A 19354-nucleotide genomic window follows, 5' to 3' on the forward strand; every position below is an offset into this window, starting at 1 on the left:
TGAGTGGTGAGCGAGTGTGCATTTTCAACTCAAATTGATGTAACAATTGTGAAAAGTAATTCAATTTTATTTCAAAAACAACATTTCTCTCAAGGAAAATACAAGCAAATCATGAGAATAGACTTCCATTAATCCCTTTATAAAAATAACCAGGACCCATTTTACAAAAAAACACTTTAGTGCAGTTTTGACCTGGAATGTCTGTTACAACCATATTTAAAGTTTAATACATTTACATAAATCTTACACTATCGAAGGCACAACTGGTACAAGGCATAAAGGGTACAGTGCATTTTTTAAAGCATGAAACTGCAATGGACATAAAGTTCACAGCATCAAGTCAACTTGTCCAAGCAATACAATAGACAAGAGAAGAACTTACAGAGCGATTTTGGCGCTCCAGCTAGCAGCTGCTCTGCCAGGAGTCGGTGAAGGTGTAATCTCATGTGGCCACGTGTCCATCTCAAACAATCCAGATCTGGACAAATATTGACCGTGTGCAACACTAATCCTGAGACATGCCATGTCTTACAGGAAGATAAACCAGTCTGCTACCTGCTATCAGGTTTCTTTTCTGGCCAATGAAGCCTGTCGCTTCTAATCATCGAGTTATGGTCGCATTTTAATAACAAGTTTAACAAAAAAAATTGAGATTTTTGCATCTGTGTCTAAGTCAATCACGTCTCAAGCTCATTAATTGATGCGTTATTGCTATTTTTTAATATTGCTATTTTTTTTAAATTTAATCCCTACAAAAAAGAATGTTTAAGTTGTGGTTTTAGGGGGTTATGTGTTGAACCATATGTTGCCGTGAGCAGTGACTATTTGGATCCTTGGCATCACCATGAGTTTGACAAAATAACATTCAGTCCACTGTAAAATCAGATACTGTTCTTTTATACCGCAGTTATCGTACAAATTGAGTCGGAGTTGTGATCACTGAGATTAGCAGGGCAGGGGTTCAAAAAGATTTTTACATTCATAGAATTGCAACCAGTCTGTATCACTCAAGTTCAACCCAAGTGGAATGAGATGAGAAGCATGACCTTGAGTTAATTCTTTTTTTCTTTTCTTTTTGGCATTAAAAACCAATACTGAGGAAAACAAAGAAGTGTCAAATGGAAATACTCTTCTCAGAGAGCAAAACTTCAGAGCGAAGCTCCCAGTTCTTCACACAATACATGTAAAGAAACAGGTTTTAGATCAAAGTACAGTCAGACTTTAGGCGAAGCCTGCCTGCAGGAATGTTGTTCCTCATCAGAGACTAAGGCTTGACTGGCTTGAGTCCTGATCTGTGATGAACTGGACCAGCTCAGCCTGGTTCGGCCCACGTCTGTCTGATGGGGCTCGGGCTGACATCAGGACTTGTGGGAGCTCGGGGACAACAGCAAGGGGGCATCCACACTGGATAAAGGCAGTGGAATGTGTCCGTTCAACAGTGTGGGGAACTGCAGGGAGATGGTTACAGTTAAAAGTGGAAACGACCCAACAAGCACTTACAAGCCAAAACATACTTATTAGTTAGATTTATACGTAAACATTACATTCATTTAGCAGACACTTTTGTCCAATGCCACTTACACACACTGCATCCGACCATGAAGATAATACCCAAAAGTGCAAGAATCAATAGACATAGAATTTCTTTTAAAATAATAAATTCCGTCAGTAAGGGATGGAAGCATTTATTTAAAAAGATTTCTTTGTTTTTCACTGATGTTAAGATGATTTAAATAACAGGGTCTTTTCAAATGAAGACCCTAAGACACAGATCAAAAAAATTTATTGATCTGTGACATAACGTTGATATAAATTAGTCTACCAATTACCAATACTACACCGGTGATCTCCGATGAACAATGTTAATTGTGAGGATTTCTGTATATTCTACAGTTGTCTAGTGTGACGGCTGGTGTATCATTGTGCTTGTATGTATTACAGTGTGGGGACTCTAAACCAGGTAGAGCACCCACATTGTGGGGACCAACCTTCGTTCTAGTGACAAAAAAGGCTGGTCCTTTGAAGCTTAAAAGCGTGCGTGCGTGCGCGTGGCGTGAGTGTGGGTGTGCGTGCCAGTGCGCCACAGAGCCGACATGGGCGGGAGGGGCCCCTGACCAAAAAGCCCTTTCCCCCAAGCTTACAGGAAGTTGCCCCCTCTTCTCGTCCACACCAGAACGGAAACATCTGTGGCTTATTTTGAAACCCTGGCACACGGTGAATCACACACGTACACAAAAACACACAACTGTGAAAACAACTCTTAGAGGTAAAACTGCAGTGTGGAATGACTATAAAGACCCTGTAGTTTAGACAGAGGGATTAGCTATAATTAGAGAGGGTTTATAAAAGGGCAGACTTTGTATCAATCACCGACTGGAGGAACTTCTGCTGCCTCTGAAAATCGAGAAAATTAGGGTCCGTTGTTTTTTAATAGCGCAGTCGGAAGTGAAACCATCAGAGCTTCATAGAACGCACTTATCATACTTAAGCTATCCATAAAAAAAAAGTTTTCCAGCATCAGATACCAAGCTGGAACTTCAGTATTTGTGCTTGTGAATACACTACGCTGCATGTGTTTTCATCCGTGCCCATACTACAGAGAACCAAGAAGTTGTTTCCCCAAATATACTGAAGCAAGGTCCGAGAACATTTTAGCACGTTGTATCTTCTTGACAGGTAGAACTTGTCAAAAGTTGTGATGATGTTATGATCATAATGTTTATCATTTAAATTTGACCAGTAACTTTTTTTTTTTAAAGATTATTTTTTGGGGCTTTCTCCGCCTTTAATTTGACAGGACAGCTAGGTGAGAAAGGGGAGAGGGAGGGAGGAAGACATGCAGAAAGTCGTATTCGAACCCTGGAACTCTGCATTGAGGCATAAACCTCGAAGTATATGTGTGTCTGCTCTATCCACTGAGCCACCCCCGCCACGACCCTGTGACTTTTTGATGAAAAAGAGCCATTGTAAGTCTGCCAAATTACAACAATATTGTCCTTAAGCTACCAAAAGCCACCATACTGGTTATACCAAGAGAGACTGTGGCAGGTAGAAAACTGAAAGAAAAATTCTTTCAATTGTTGCATAATCTTTAAATAAGGATAAGGGCCAAACTGATATTCCAAATAACAAGCTGTTTCTCTGTGACAGCTGGTTTTTTTGCCTTTTTTAAAAATGTCCAGCTTCAAGCACCTGGTTGGGTGACATTCCACAAACTAATTTGTTTCAAGCATACCTCAGCCTATAGCTAATTCTATCTCCATCTGGTCGGAACTGGTTCTGATGTAGGTTTGGGTGAGGCCAATTTTGGACTAGGTTGAGAGAGGTAGGATAAAGATTCCATTTAGGCATGTAAAGGAGCTTGGAAAAACATTGAGGGTTTAAGCAATGCCAGCAGTCAATATAAAGAAGTACATGAGGCTTACCTGGAAGAGGGGAGCGTGGCTCTGGAGTTGGGCGGGGCTGAGTGGTCCCACTGGACTCAGGCTGGACCAGAAATGGATGTTGGAGAGTAAAGGGCTGGGAGTGAGCAGCAGACCAGATGGAGTCTGCAAAGCCAAAAAACCTTGAAATAAATATCAGAGGATAAATTCACCGAGATTCACTAAGTGTTTATTCTGGCAGTAATACCAGAGAGCTGGACATGGTCTGTGGTGAAGTTTTTTCATGTCAGTCTCACTCAGAACCCAGAACCACGTCTGCCCTCTAGTGAACTCATTTCCACCAGACAGACTGACTTTGGCAGACCGACTCCATGTAGGTCAGGAAGCTCAATTCATACAGAATTCATGACATCTATTTTCCTCTGTCTCGTCTCTTCATATTTAAACAAGACCAGTTTGATTTTCTCTATAGTTCTGCACCAGGAATTCAACATTTGGGAATCGCACTTTTTAGTAAGAGATTGAAATTATATTGTCACCACAGAGATAAATGTGGTTTATTGTGTTCCCTGATTAGACCCTCTGGGAAGTCTTAACATTATGCTATAGAAGTAGTTTGGCTAATCAGTAAAAAAATAAAAATAAAATACAGGGCCTTTACAGTATGCCATTGTGTATCAGTACAGTAATTTCTGGACCTTAAGTATCCTTTGTTTGACCACTTACTCTTCCTATAAACCTTAGTTACTGATATTTGTTCAAGCCACCTGTTTAGGACCAACTTACTATGTGCTTTTGGTGTTTTGATTTATAGGTAAATGAAGCCGACAGCCTCACTAGAAAGATACCACCATAAACTGGTTTCAGGTTGTTTCTAATCTGGAATTTAATTTTGAAAAAAAAAAAAGGGAAAAAGGACTTGAAAAAGTAATGTATTCTAGAAAAGCAGTTTGTGTGGACTGACAGGAGCAGTAGATACTTAAGCCTACAAGTGTTCACTGTAGGCTTAAGTAAGTGTAATCCTGTGATGAGTGTTCGGTTAAGCGGACACTGTTATTTTCCATCAGTGATGTACACATACCAGTGTGTGATTACTCAGTCTGAGCGTCAGTTGAATGCCTGGATGTAGTCAGGCTGTCTTGGTTTGGTCAGCATGTTGTTGCCAGTGAATAAGGAGCTTCGTGAACATATGGCTTCACTTATGAACCTCCGCCCTCCCTCCCTCCCTCGCCGCCTCCTTTCTTTCCGCTTACCTCTGTCTATCTCCTCCCTGTCTGACTTTCTTTATCGATAAATGTTTCCTGTTCCTCCTCTGCTCCTTCTCTTCCCTCACCTGCAACCCTGCTGCATTCACAGGGAGCACCGTTGTGTGTGCATGTGATATTAATGCATACATGACGCTTTATGCTGTACCTGTGTGGTGAGGAAGGCAGGGGTCATGGATCCTGACGGCAGTGCAGGGCTGTTGAGGGCGATCGAGACAAAGTCACTTCCTGTCAGGAGGAGGGAGGGGGCTGAGAGTTCCAAGCCTTTGGGTTTCCTGCTCTTCGAAGGTGCACTATGGCCCAACCCTCTCCTCTCTGGCGTGGTGGTGCGCTGTAACCTCTCCCTCTCTCGCTGACCTGATGACAGGTTTAGGGGTTGGGCAATCTGCTCCAACACATCAGTGTCCATGCTCGGGCCCCGTCCCCTCCACTGTTTGTGAGTGGGACTTTGTCGTGGCGAGGAGGAACAGGAAGAAGAGTGGGCCTTTCCAGGAGACAGTCTGGAGGAGTGTGAGGTGTCAGTTGAGGATGGGGGTGGTGTGGGGGGGAGGGAAGAGTGGCAACGGTTAGTTATGAACTGGATAACGGAGGAGCTGTCGTTGTGGTGCTCAGATCTGGGCTCCATCTTGATGGGCCGGTGTGGTTCTAAGGAGTGCTGCAGGGAGCTAATGGTGAAGGCAGAGTACAGGCCTGAATGGAGGTATTCGTTTCTGCCACCCCCATCCTCGTCTTCAGCGTCAGGCTCTGAAGTTGCCCCCCCACTTTCCTCACTGCTACGACCGGACTCCACCATCGCAGGGTCCATCTTCAGTATCTCCGGGAACGACACAAATTTGTAGACAAACTTCTGGCCGATCACCTTCCTGATGATGTTCTGCAAAAGACATGTACGAGCTGCGATTTTCACATTTCCTACTTCAAAACCATTGATTAACAAATTTCATCAGCAGTGTACGTACCTTGTCATAGTAGTAGCGCAGGGCCCTGCTCAGCTTGTCATAGTTCATGTTGGTCTTGTTCTTACGCAGCCCCCACAGCTTGGCCACTTCCTCTGACTTGAGCAGCTTGAACTCGCCGTCGTTGGACGTCCAGCAGATGAGGTGCTTGTGGCTTTGGTCGAGCAGAAGCTGCAGCAGAAACTGCCAGAGGGTGATGGAGCTCTCCATGACGGGATGACACCGCAGACACAGGCGATCTGCATCGTTGCAGAGAGTTACGACTTAATGAAATAGCACTGACCAAAAATGTTGCAGAGGTTCTGTAAAGAAGTATTTCATACATCACAGAGTGTTTAATGTGGTTGACATTGGGAAGATGAATTACTATTTACTTAGTTTTTTGTGTGACACTAGTAGGAGAGCAAAACAAGCTGTACTCAACATTGACATATCATCAAGTTGCTATGGCTAACATGTGAGCCATCACAATTGGCAATTACATGGCTCCACGTTAGAATTATTTGGATTTGTGTTTCTGGCCACCCAATAAATTAAAGTCCAATATTCACTCTCCTTTTTGTGCTAGTTTGATCTCCACCAGCTGCTAGAGTCACCAGCTGGTCACTAACTTTGTATTTTATGTATATATTTATCTATATAGGCTTATCAGAACTTTTCTCCCAGAAAATAGAGGCTTGAAGTATGATTTAGTAAAGCAGTGAGAGTGAACCACAACAGTAAAGTGGTGGGCTGCAAATCCAAAACAATTACTTAAAAGATTCCAAAAATCCATAGTGTTGATGGAAACTGCAGAGTTTTCCGTGGGTTTGTCACTATGGGTTTTTTCACATTACACTACTATAAACATATTGACTACTGCAGCTTCAAAATTCACTGTTAAAGGTCATAAAATTCAGTTGAGTACATGAAGCCAGTCTATTGCAATCCATTCTGGATTAAAAGCTATAGAATTACACTGTAAGATTAAGATATTTGATACAATTCAAATGTAAAAAAAACAATAATAATTTCACACATTCGCAGACTAATGAAGACCGAGGCGTCATAAAAGAAATAAAAAGAAGGAAGGAAAGAAGGAGGGTGAGTGGGTGAGAGGAGATCCCGATCCTTCTGATGAAAACCCCACTAAAAAACCACAAGCATAACATTTTGTCCATGCCCAACAACACCACCTCAGACAGGGAATTTCCTGTCCCAACAACCCTGAACCCACAAACATGCAACAACAAAGACATGCTTAAAGGCTCCACGGGACAATCAGTTTTGCTGTATGTGTCTCTGACCATGGTTTGTTTAAGAAAATCACACAAAATATATAATCTATAATTTAGATCTCACTGACCTAAACTGGGCAAATGCTGCCACTGATGCTCATGGATACAGTTTTTTGCACTTCACCTCCTTGGCCCATTCAGTCTTTCTTTTTTTTAGAATGACAATTCAACCCTAGATTAATGAACAGAAGAACGTAACTGATCCAGATGCTTCGACACAAGTGGGGCCACTGAAACACTGTCAGGTGTTATTTTCCCTCTTATTCAAAAGATATGCTCAGGGCTGACCAGACATTGGGTGGTTTTCAAATGTTTCCATGGTGATAAAGCAGGATGTGCTCAGTGACCTGTCAAGACAAGCATGAGTCCAACTGACATCTTTACCTGGAAGCCAGACCGTCTGTGAGCCTCAGTCTGTCTGTCAGTCATGTACAATGTGCCTCATTGGCAGGAAAAACAATACTTACTTACTGCCAAATAAACAACAACAAATAGCTTATTATAACCAGATTTAATTTGCAATCGTGACAGCAGAGACTTTGCAGTCACATCTGAAATCCCTATGGCAACCAAATCTGCCTCCGTCATGGAGCAAAGGACGTCGCTGTCAGAAGTGATGGTTATACTATCTATCATAAAAAACAACCTACTGTATGGTTCAGTAATTCCATAATCAAGCATTTGAATTAACACGAGGAAGACAGTGTACATTCGTCTTTGTTTCATTGTGTTTCTAAAAGGAAACCAACCAGCAGGGAAGGGAAAGTACATGTGGTGCAAACAATGACCCACCGCCACAAACACACTACACAAACATACACACACAACTAGCCATATCCTTGCTTCCTTTTTCCTGCATGGGTGTGTGTGTTAAGTGATGGAAGAACAGCAGTGCCTTCTGTCTGTCTAAACGAGGACTTCCTGTCATTCAGCTTCAGGGTGTCTTTCCGGGTGAAAGGCCTTCCCTCTCCGGGGAACAGGACTTCCCATCACCGGGAACCACCAGGAACACACACACATACACGTGTTTTTTGGGGGGGCATAAATATCTGTTATTGTTAACACTTGGCGGATGCAGGAGTTGTGCAACACCTTAACACTACACACAGACGGATCCACAACAGTAAATGGAGAATGCATCTATGTCCTGATGTCGGACTCTGTTTGCTCTGCGCTCGCCCTCTGACACTTCACTTCTATCAAGTCTTGATTGGAAAGAAACAAAGCAGCAGGAAATGTTGATATATGAAATTTCAGAGTAAAAGCAGACTGGCTCGCAGTGTTACAACTCAGAGTTTGACAGTCTATGACCCCCCCCCCCCCCCCCTTCTCCGCATAAGACTACAGAATAGATTCCCCCTCTCCAAATGTAAAATCAATAAGACAGCCTTGTGTCGTCTCGACAGTTTTCAGTCCTCACTCGACTCTCCACCCATATTCTCAGGGCTTGTTTCTTATTTTTGGAAGCGTTTGTGTGTGTGTGTGTGTGTGTGTGTGTGTGTGTGTGTGTGTGTGTGTGTGTGTCAGATAGGTGGGTTTTCTGCTGGAACTCAAATGGTTCTTTGTTTAGCTCCAGTGACTCATTTTCAAGATGTTTGTCTACTGCCAGCTTCAATCCGGAAGCGCATGGCAATTAGTCTGCGAGGTCCAGACGAACCAGAAAGTCTACTACTAGATTTTAAAGGAGCAACGGCTGATTTTTTTTTCCACAGCAGCCTGAACACTAACTTCTTTACGTTCTTTTTTTTCAAATGTGGCCTTAGCAATTAGAGCAACTTGACGCATACGTCTATGCCAAAGCGGTGGCTACTAAAGACGCCGCTTTATACCTTTTACGCACAGCCTTTACGCGCAGTTTTCACAGCGTACGCGCGGCTTTAATGTGGTTTTCAGGTTAACAGTGGTTATCTGAATTTACAGCGAATACAACAATAACTAACACATTTGCATCTTTCTCACCATTACGCACGAGCGCACGCACACATGACTGCAGTAAAGTTCTAGATAGAAGGAAACATGCACCTACCCAGCAGTGGACGATGGCTGTTCCGCTGTTCCTCTGTCCGTTGGCCGTGCGTGTGTGTTTTTTTTCTTCTTAAAGCGGGGAGTGTGTGTTGTGTTGGGGTTCCATGCTGCTGCCGCGGCTGCTGTCTGAAAGCGGATCCGCAGCTTTTCTCTCTCCCTCCTCAGAGCAGGAAGTCGGGACGCGCAGACTGAGAACCGGCTCACTTCCTCTGGCGCAGAATTCCCGTCTGTACACACACACACACACACACACGCACACGCACACACAGAATCTCAATTTCCCATATACACACCCCCTCCGTTAAATCACTCATGCGCACAGACTCAAGCCACGCGCAACGCATGTAAACAGCTTACAGGCAGAGTCTCTTAGTCTCTTTCTCTCTCTCTCTCTCTCTCTCTCTCTCTCTCTCTCTCTCTCTCTCTCTCTCACACACACACACACACACACACACACATATTTTAGTTCCGACTCAGCGAGGAGCCAACTGACAACTGACGTCACCCTCTTCCTGTTCAGCGGGAGGGCTTCCTGTTCCTACACACAGACACACACACAGACACACACACTGTAAAATGTGGACTTTTCAGTGAACCAAAATTTTGGCCAACCACTGATTTCACTCAGATAAAATGCAGCACGAATCCATGTATGAAATGAATTAAATTCGTCGAATGAAATTAATTTAACTTCTTTGCCTTTGGTTCATTAAACGTCTCATCAATTTGTATTCTTTGAGTATTTTGTTGTCCCTCTCTTTCAGTTCACTGTATATTTTCTTTCTCTGACTTTGCATCCTGCGCACCCTCCATGCTGGACGTGGCCACCATTGATATTTAAAGATGGCTTTACGTGTTACTGCAGTGTAATGTATTGTAGATCAATTATAGGCTCATCGCTGCAGACAGCTTTAAAAGGCAAAGAGTTGACAGCCAGATCACTTACTCGTTACCACAACGTGTCAAACGATTGAATTGTTGGTCACCAGGCAAAATTTACCATGGATGCTGTTGGAAGATAACCACCTTTGATGGCGACAGTTCACAGTTTCAGAGGGACTGTGTGATTGACACGAGTCAGGCAGGTCTTCTCTCACTAGGCTCCAAAAATACTGGATTCCATGTTTCCTATAAAGTAACTCAGTGGCATCTTCTGTAAGACTTTATTTTTTTTGGAAGATTTTATTTTTTGATGTATTGAAATTCTAATTATGCGTTTTCCAAGTCCAAGCCAAGATGATGATTATGAGTTATTATTTTTCAGGTGTCAGACAGCTCCCTCCTGAGTCACAGACAGGGGTGTACCATCAAATTCTGGGCCCTATACATAAGCAGTCCCTTTTTGTAAGGGATGAGAGGGCCCTCAGAGAACCTCCACTATTTTTTAGAATACATGGTCCAGTTGTTTGCAGTGCCCCTTCATCTATCATCACATCGGTTTTTTACATATGTGTTTTTTATACATGTTTTTTTCTCCTGTGATTTATTTTGATACACTTCGCCGCGTCTCTGATGCCCCCTTAGCCCCACCCACGTCTTTGAAACACCAACAGCGCCAAACTCAAGGCTCCGCAACGGGAAAAATGACCACTGAGAGCGGGGAGCCGCAATGGAGAAACGTGCATTCGGTCTCAGGAGTGGTACCGCGTTCCAGACACGGTCACCGCGCTGCAGCCATACGGGAGCTCATTGTTGTGTTTGGTGGCGGAAACGAAGGGATAGCCGAGGACCTCCATGTTTACAACACTGGTGAGCTAACGTTAGCCGAACGCTAACTAGCCTGGTTAGCTGCTATTGTTTTTAGCATGCAAGGGAGTGGGAAGACCGTTCCAGCTAACTTTTTCTACTAGCTTTTGGTGTTTCCGCTTGACGTCGTCAACGTCAGCATTACTTTGGTTACAGTATTGGTTTTGTTGCCACTAACTCGGGCTGCGTGTCGTAACTGCACCCTAAGAGGTAGCGCCAGTTAGTTGCTGTGGCGTTAATTTTAACGGTGAAGACTACTGTTGATATTGTGGTTTATCACCATGGTTTTATGGTATAACCAGTCATGGTAGTAGTTATCTGACGAATGTCGAAAAAAGAACCTACAACATTATGAGACAACTGTCAGGTGAAGCTTTAAACACACGCACTATGTACACTTTAAAAAAAAAAGGGGCTCACTTAATCGTCACAGTACAACACCAAGTCAGTTAAACTTCGGTGACATCAATCCGTTCATTTAGTAAGTTATAGAGAGTCAATTTCACCCGGTGCAATGGTCAGGCAAAAACAATACGACCCCCAAAAAGGGAATGGTTTTGCTGATGGTGACCAAAGACAGTTGCTCTCTCCTCCTTCCAGACTGATTCTTCTCTAATTTTGAGTTCTGCTAGTGGGATGGAAGACTATTCCAGAGCTTGTGGATGTGTGAGGTATGTGAGGACACGGGACTGTGTATCTGATACAGTAGTCTGCAGCACAGGAGCGCCACAGAGAACAGTCTTGGCTCCCTTCCTGTTCACCCTGTACATTGCAGACTTCATGTACAGCACAACCACCTGCCATCTGCAGAAGTTCTCTGACGACTCTGCCACAGATGACGATGACAGGGAGTACAGAGAACTGACTCAGGACTTTGTGGACTGGTGCCAGTGGAACTGCTTCCAGATCAACGTGGGCAAAACCAAGGAGCTGGTGGTGGATTTCCACAGGCGCAGTCACCCCCCCCCCCCCCCCCCCCCACAACACAGGTGAAAATCCAGGGAAAGGACATAGAGAGAGTGGACTCTTATAAGTACCTGGGTGTTCACCTGAACAATAAACTGGACTGGACAGACAACACCATGGCACTGTACAAGAAGGCCCAAAGCAGACTGTACCTGCTCAGGAGACTCAGGTCCTTTGGAGTGCAGGGGGCGCTCCTCAAGACCTTCTTTGACACTGTGGTGGCATCAGCCATTTTCTATGGAGTGGTCTGCTGGAGCAGCAGCATGTCAACAGCTGACAGGAGGAGACTAGACAGACTGATCAGGAAGGCCAGCTCTGTCCTGGGATGCACCCTGGGCACAGTGCAGGTGGTGGGAGAGAGGAGGATGGTAGCAAAGCTATCATCAGTGATGGACAATGACTCCCACCCCATGCAGGACACTGTCTCTGCACTGAACAGCTCCTTTAGCGACCGGCTCCTTCACCCTAAGTGTGTGAAGGAGAGGTACCGGACGGGCCCTTCCTTCCTGCTGCGAGGCTGTACAACCAGCACTGCTCTAAATAGGACACACACAAACACACACAGGACTCAACCACTCTAAAACAATTCACAGATACACTTAAAGTGCAATAACAAAGTGTGCAATATTTATATATCATATTTTATATTTTTTAATATCCCATGTGCAACTATTGCTACCGCTGTTTTTTTATTTAATGTTATTTTTTTGTAAATTTCTTATATATTCTTTCGTCCACTTTGCTGCTGTAATGCCCGAAATTCCCCATTGTGGGACGAATAAAGGTATATCTTATCTTAGTGGGATGGAAGACTATTCCAGAGCTTGGGGGCAGCGACAGAGAATATCTAATGGTGGTAAGGATGTTTGTGAGGATGACCTAAGTGACCTGGCGGCAGAATATGGAATCATAAGATTGTTTGATTTAAATTACAACTCTTTTAACCTGGGGTTGGGTGAGGTGATGTGCTGTGTTTGTAAGCCTTGTTTTTCATCAGGATGTTAAGTTTAATTCCATCCACCTTTCTTGCAGTCTCAAAGCAGTGGTTTCTGCCTGCTGTGAGGGGCGACATCCCGCCCGGCTGTGCTGCCCATGGCTTTGTCTGCGAAGGCACTCGAATACTGGTGTTTGGCGGCATGTTGGAATTTGGCAAATACACCAACAGCCTGTATGAACTTCAGGTAACGGTAGCACATTTTATCGTGTGGCAATCCCGACCCTGGTGCTGTCATGTATAGCATTTTTCAATGTCGTCTTCGCTCCTGTGTGCTACAGGCTAGTCGCTGGCTGTGGAAGAAGCTGAAGCCCAGAGCTCCGAGGAATGGCTCGCGTCCCTGCCCTCGGATTGGACACAGCTTCACCCTTGTGGGTAATAAGTGTTACCTGTTTGGAGGTCTGGTCAATGATAGTGAAAACCCCAACGGCAACATACCAAGGTAATGTACAAACGTGAGTCATGTTGCTCTCGGTGCAAAGTTGAAGTCAATACAGTACTAACAGCTAACGAACATGGGGATTTAATCTCCCTCTAAGAGTTGCATTCTTTTTTTAAAAATCCTAGGTACATGGGTGACCTGTATGAGCTGGAGCTGCAGTCAGCATCGGGTGCCAGAGGCTGGAACATTCCAGAAACAAAAGGGGGCGGTCCTTCAGCGCGGGAGTCCCACAGCTCAGTGGCTTACAGTGGCCCCAACTCCCCGAAGCTCTACATTTTTGGAGGAATGCAAGGATGCCGCTTAGATGACCTCTGGCAGCTTGACCTTGGTAGCTCAACCTTTTTTGACCAATATGACACTAAAGTTTCTGTAAGGAAAACTGAAATTATTCTCAATCCCACAGTGGTGTCTTGAAATAAATATTAAATGGCCAGAGGCCAATTTGATCTCCGCCTTCTCTCTTCTTTAGACACGATGGTGTGGTCAGCGCCTGAAACAAAGGGTTCCGTGCCACTTCCCAGAAGCCTTCACTCTGCCAGTTTAATCGGAAACAAGTAATGGAATCTTCCTTATTGCCATCATTTTGCTTTTCAAATTAGATGTACAGTTTGTTAGTGACGTCGACCGAACTAATTCCATGTGTCCCTCTTTCTGCAGGATGTATGTTTTTGGAGGCTGGATCTCTGTTCCAGAGTCAGACAAATACGATGCTTCAGGGACCAAATGTATCTGCAGTAGCTCTTTAAGCGTGCTCAACTTTGGTCAGTACTTCTCACCACATAACATTACCAAAGTTGAAAATGAAAATGTGAAAAAAATTGAAAATGTAATAATTCCATGGTTATGAGAGAGGTTATAAACCTGTAGGCAGTCAGCAAGGTCACTGTTGCCATGTTTTCTTACTACAGACACGATGAGCTGGCAGAACTTGAGCCCAGAGGAGCAGGAGGACGACGACACTGAGTCCCAGCTGCAGAGTCAGGGACCCCAGAGTGATGATCCATATGCATGTAGGCCCAGAGCCCGGGCTGGCCACTGCGCAGCCGCGGTCGGATCCAGGCTTTACATTTGGAGTGGCCGTGATGGTTACCGTAAGAGCTGGAACTACCAGGTCTGCTGCAAGGATCTCTGGTACCTGGAGACGGGTAAGGGCTTGTTTTCAGGTCTGTGTTGAAAGAAATAATAATGGAAAGACCGCAAACACAGCAACTCAATATAATATTTGTATCCCGTCATCAGATCGGCCAGCCACCCCAGAGGCGGTGTTACTCATCAAATCCACGGTGAGCTTGCTCCACGTGGCATGGCGCCCCCTAGCTGCAGCAGACTGCTACGTCCTTCAGATCCAACCTGTGAGTCCTCCCAAAGCTGCAGCCAACAGTCAACCTGGCAACGCAGCCGAGCCCATGGGAACAGATGGACAAGAGGGGAAGAGTAAAGATCCCCAAGGTGAGAGGGGACACGTGCTCGGTTATCTCCTCGATTAGGTTCATGTTTCTCTAGGAGCTCAGCACAGAAACGCAGATGATGTTAGCACAAGTGGAAACAGATATTTGTACATCATATTTGTCAGGGTTTACAACAAACAAAGAACTGTCTGTCATTACAATGATTTTGCTTCACTTTTCTCTCAGGCGTCCAGTCTCTTCAACCTCAAACTGAAAGAACTGCAAACAGAGAAGAGAAAACTTCAACTCAGGTACAGGGGACTGATTCAACATGCTTATAAACTGTGCCATGGGATTCACGGCTATACCAGTATCTGCTGTTGTAGACTGAACTTGAACTCTCTGACGTTATGGTGCATTCACACTGGTCATGTGAAAAGCAGCATTGTAAGATGCTGCTGTCTTTTCTTCTTTTGTTATATTCATTTGTTTTTGTTACAATAATACCATTGAAAGAAATACAGACACCAAGATGAGGTTCAGCCATCTTAACAGATGGTTTTATCTATAAAAAAAAAATACAGTGAATGAGAGACATTATTTCCAACTTCCATGCAGTTATATAAGTTTAGCAGATTTTAGTTGAGCAAAGGTAGAAATACTGCAATTAAATGTTCTTCTGTAGTTTAGGTTGGAAATTGGTCTTTGATGTAGAAACAGGAGCTAATTACCCAATAATAATCACACACTGTATTGTCCGTGCCTCCCTCAAGCAGTAAATCCTATTTAGAAGAAACAAGTCTTCTGCTTAAATCTTCTCTTAGGAAACTATAGTGAAGTCATCCGGCGGCTCAGCAGAGAAACAACCACCCGATGGGAGAAGTGCTGCAGGGAGAGACTCACCAGTGTCGGACCTAAAAAGCTGCTGTAAGTCTCGTTGTCAGTTTAGCCTTTAATGCCCAGTTACCCAATATACACTGAACAAAATTATAAACGCAACACTTTTGTTTTTGCCCCCATTTTTCATGAGCCGAACTCAAAGATCTAAAACTTTTTCTATGTACACAAAAGGCTTATTTCTCTTAAATAGTGTTCACAAATCTGTCTTAATCTTTGTTAGTGAGCATCCATCCACCTCACAGGTGCGGCATATCAAGATGCTGATTAGACAGCATGATTATTGCACAGGTGTGCCTTAGGCTGGCCACAATAAAAGGCCAATCTAAAATGTGCAGTTTTCCTGTATTGGTGGGGTCCGAAAACCAGTCAGTATCTGGTGTGACCACCATTTGCCTCACGCAGTGCAACACATCTCCTTCGCATAGAATTGATCAGGTTGTTGATTGTGGCCTTTGGAATGTTGGTCCACTCCTCTTCAATGGCTGTGCGAAGTTGCTGGATATTTGCAGGACCTGGAACACGCTGTCATATACGCCAATCCAGAGCATCCCAAACATGCTCAATGGGTGACATATCCGGTGAGTATGCTGGCCATGCAAGAACTGGGATGTTTTCAGCTTCCAGGAATTGTGTACAGATCCTTGCAACATGGGGCTGTGCATTATCATGCTGCAACATGAGGTGATGGTCGTGGATGAATAGCACAACAATGGGCCTCAGGATCTCGTCACGGTATCTCTGTGCATTCAAAATGCCATCAATAAAATGCTCCTATGTTCGTTGTCCATAACATACGCCTCATGAAAAATGGGGGCAAAAACAAAAGTGTTGTGTTTATAATTTTGTTCAGTGTATTTTTGGTGCTTCTGCAAATTTGATTGTAAGAGACAATAATAGCAGGAGTAGGTATAATTGAAGGGGTTAAGTCTGAAATGAGCTTTTCAAATAAGTTTGCGCTCTCTGCCGGTGTGTTTGTTGTAGTTGCTGGGCAGGAAATATTGGCAACAGAGGTCAGCAGATCAGCTCAGCACCCATCAGGTAATGATGATGTTCAAACTCAAATGTGAAGTATAGCCAACTTTTGAAAAAACAAAACAAACGACAACAAAAGTAACGTGTATTTTTTTACCTATGTCTTTGACAGACAAGACAGCAGATTTCTACGCCCATGCTGATCAGGTCAGGGCCACTTCTAAAAAGCAACTTTAAGCTTGTTTACTCGGCCTGGTCTAAACTCAGAACTGTCACCTCCCAGGCTCAGCAGAATCCAGAGGAAGCAGTGTGGTTTGATGTCGGTGTGTTCAAAACACTCTTCTCTGAGGTCAGCCACTACTTTCTCCCCGCTGACAGTGACCAGGTCACCACAGGTGTCAGCAGCCGGGCCACAAATACTAAAGAGGTAATAACCATACATACGGTATATACACCCTTCAGAATCGTCCCATGCTTTTTCTTCGCTTAGGTAAACCCACTCATCCTCTGTCCATCCTTTCTGTTCCCGACAGCCCTTCCCCCAGAGGAAGTTGCCGGGGCCTCAGGACTACCAGGGCAGGGAGAAGCAGGAGCTCGCTACAGGTCAGACCTACAGATTCCGAGTCGCAGGCATCAACTGCTTTGGCCAAGGACACTTCAGCCCAGTCAGTGAGTTCAAGACCTGCCAACCCGGTTTCCCTGGAGCACCCTCTGCTGTCAAGATTACCAAGGTGACACGCTGTGGAAATTCAGACACATCTGGGAGCTTAGATGTTTGTCAGACTGATGAATGAAGAAAGCGATTTCATTATCCCTTTTCTACGTAGGTCAATGATTCAGTCCACATCACATGGGATCCTCCGAGCTCCCCGTCGGGTCGGATCCTAGAGTACTCCATGTATATGGCGGTGAGGAAGACCCGCTCCACCACCTCAGAACGTCCGGGTCAGATGGCCTTCATCAGGATCTACCGTGGCACCAAGACTTCCTGCTCGGTCAGCTCCACCCACCTGGTCAACGCCCACATCGACTGCTCCGCCTCAAACCGGCCAGCCGTCGTCTTCCGCATCGCCGCCAAGAATGAGCAGGGCTATGGCCCGGCAACGCAGATCCGCTGGATTCAAGGTGGAGGAGCTCAAGTTGTTTTTGCTCTTTTTTATTTTATTTATTTATTTGGCATGGACAGAACTTGATTCAACTTTGTCTGTCTCGTCTTCTTAGATCCCAGTAAATTGCGAGCATCTGCATCCAAAGCAGACGGCAGTGCCAAGGCTGAGCAGGACGCGGCTGACAGGTACCACGACAAAGCTCTCGTGTTTCCTCTTTATATTTTCTGCCTTGGAAATTATACTTTAAAAAAATATTTTTTAATGATTTCATTATCTTTTTTCCCCCCTTGCAGCTCCAGCTGAAAAAGTTAGGTCCAATGACGTGTTTGAGAAAAAGTCTGCACTCAGGAAGTTGGGGATGTACGACACTCAGATGTTATATGATGCGTCGTAGATGGTTTTCTTAATTTATTTTTTTATGTATTTAATGATTCCCTTGTAAATATATACAGTATACGTTTTCACAGAAAGCTGAAACACCTAACATTGTTTAAGTAATAATACTAATGTGATGCAATGGAACTAGCACCAATAATATTTGTATTTAAATTTCTGTAAAGGTTGGCGATGCCTTAGCTCTTACTCCCACTAATGGTTTTTGTGTCCAGATTGTACATGAAACACAAGAGGTGAGAGGTTTTCAGGGCGAGTGCACATCAGAAAGAAAATGTTTTGTTCTTGTGGATCACTTCTACAATCTTAATCCACACTGTTAGGTTAGGAGCTGTAAGTAATCTTTCTGATGAAATGTTATTTTGTCATTAGATTATTTCCTTTTCCAGGTTTGGTTTAGGATATTTTTCTGGATGTGTTTGTCATAGTACATGGCCATGTTGATCGGCAAATGATCTGTATATGTACATTACAAACCTGCATCACGTTTCTCTGTTTATGTTTTTTGTCAGTTTATTTTCATTATTGTCTTCAATCAATTATCTCAATGTAATTTATGTATCATTATCAGTTAATCCAATATTATTTCTGACTCCAACAAAAGATAAACACAGAATTACTTAAATTTTTTATATTGATAATGTGATAATAATTACAATCTATCAAACTTTATTTGTATAGCGCCTTTTTTTTCAAATTTGCAGATGCGTAACAGTAAATAAAAACAGGGCAATATGAAATGGGATATTATAGAAATGCATAGTACATATGTAGACTACATAGCTTACATAAAAGTTAAAGCCCCAGTATGCCCCATGGCGACTTACATGGAGGGCAAGTCTACCTCGTGTAACTATATTTAACTCATTCAAAGTTGACGAAAAAACATTCCTCCTTTTTTGCAGGTGATTATACATATATGAACACATAGTTATTGACGATATATTCAATTGCAGTGAATAAGTTGTTCTTAATATTACACACTGTAGCTTTAAGTTTATACATATATGAAAATATAAATCAATGCATAACATAAAAACGTCATATATAGAGCAGAAAATAAGAAAATATATGTGCAAATGGATTAAGAGAAAAGGTTTAAAAGGATTGTCCTGTTTTTTTTGTTTTTTTTAAACAAGAGTTAATGGATTGTGATACCCTGAACTCCAGAGGGAGGTTGTTCCAACACTTACATGACATTTAACTTTCTTGTAGAAGAGTTGTAGTCAGTTAGTAATGAAGCTGAAAACAGCCGAGCCCAGGCTCTGTATATCGAAAACAAAAAATGGTGCAGAACGCACCACATAACACAACTGCAAGTGCAGTTTGTTAACATCGCCCATCGACACCTTAAGGGTAGACTGAGCTGCAAATCTGCGATTTTGGCTGCGTAGTTGGTGCGTCGTACTCCCATACCCGAGGTAGCAGGTTTGCAACCCGGCAAGAGCAGAAAAATCACAACATCAACAGAGAGAGAAACAAGCTTTATCGAGAATCGCTGATTGCCCCTTTAATGACAAACTGCCCAGAATTCCGTC

At 43.6% G+C, this 19354-nt stretch overlaps 2 protein-coding genes across 4 annotated transcripts; one reads left to right on the forward strand and one right to left on the reverse strand.

Moving 5' to 3' along the window:
• Nucleotides 1-46: 46 nt before the first annotated feature.
• LOC118286650 (ETS domain-containing protein Elk-3-like) lies at nt 47-9323 on the reverse strand. Of its 2 annotated transcripts, none has more exons than XR_007031745.1 (5): nt 8908-9323; nt 5608-5843; nt 4797-5522; nt 3426-3565; nt 47-1448 (listed from the first exon to the last, which is right to left on the reverse strand). XR_007031745.1 is itself a non-coding variant. In XM_035611245.2 (5 exons), exons 2-5 carry the CDS (start codon nt 5812-5814, stop codon nt 1359-1361), a joined length of 1146 nt encoding a protein of 381 aa, XP_035467138.2. In that variant the 5' UTR covers nt 5815-5843; nt 8908-9315; the 3' UTR covers nt 47-1358. The 2 variants fall into 2 exon arrangements, 1 of the variants encoding a protein (XP_035467138.2); XM_035611245.2 differs by having other exon boundaries at nt 3426-3548; nt 8908-9315.
• A 940-nt stretch (nt 9324-10263) lies between these two features.
• Nucleotides 10264-18305, forward strand: hcfc2 (host cell factor C2). 2 transcript variants are annotated; one of them, XM_035611052.2, is made up of 17 exons: nt 10264-10655; nt 12651-12799; nt 12894-13054; nt 13180-13382; nt 13524-13608; nt 13712-13815; nt 13963-14199; nt 14294-14503; nt 14689-14753; nt 15267-15369; nt 16324-16380; nt 16487-16521; nt 16598-16741; nt 16848-17045; nt 17142-17439; nt 17536-17608; nt 17717-18305. In XM_035611052.2, the coding sequence occupies exons 1-17, from the start codon at nt 10355-10357 to the stop codon at nt 17724-17726; spliced, it is 2433 nt and encodes an 810-aa protein (XP_035466945.1). In that variant the 5' UTR covers nt 10264-10354; the 3' UTR covers nt 17727-18305. The 2 variants fall into 2 exon arrangements, with proteins under 2 accessions (XP_035466945.1, XP_035466953.1); XM_035611060.2 differs by lacking the exon at nt 10264-10655 and adding an exon at nt 10798-11019.
• The last annotated feature ends 1049 nt before the right edge of the window (nt 18306-19354 follow it).

Source organism: Scophthalmus maximus, chromosome 12, assembly GCF_022379125.1.
Source record: "Scophthalmus maximus strain ysfricsl-2021 chromosome 12, ASM2237912v1, whole genome shotgun sequence".
Classification (NCBI taxonomy): Eukaryota; Metazoa; Chordata; class Actinopteri; order Pleuronectiformes; family Scophthalmidae; genus Scophthalmus; species Scophthalmus maximus.

Excerpts from the sequence above, each read along its gene's own strand:
- LOC118286650 (XM_035611245.2), bottom strand. The coding sequence starts at position 5,814 with ATGGAGAGCTCCATCACCCTCTGGCAGTTTCTGCTGCAGCTTCTGCTC. Across the intron at positions 5,523-5,607 it reads TGCGCTACTACTATGACAAG|AACATCATCAGGAAGGTGAT; the intron begins GTACGTACACTG and ends TGTCTTTTGCAG. Across the intron at positions 3,549-4,796 it reads CTGCCTTCCTCACCACACAG|ACTCCATCTGGTCTGCTGCT; the intron begins GTACAGCATAAA and ends TTGGCTTTGCAG.
- hcfc2 (XM_035611052.2), top strand. The coding sequence starts at position 10,355 with ATGTGTTTTTTATACATGTTTTTTTCTCCTGTGATTTATTTTGATACA. Across the intron at positions 13,609-13,711 it reads GCCAGTTTAATCGGAAACAA|GATGTATGTTTTTGGAGGCT; the intron begins GTAATGGAATCT and ends CTCTTTCTGCAG. Across the intron at positions 13,816-13,962 it reads TTTAAGCGTGCTCAACTTTG|ACACGATGAGCTGGCAGAAC; the intron begins GTCAGTACTTCT and ends TTCTTACTACAG.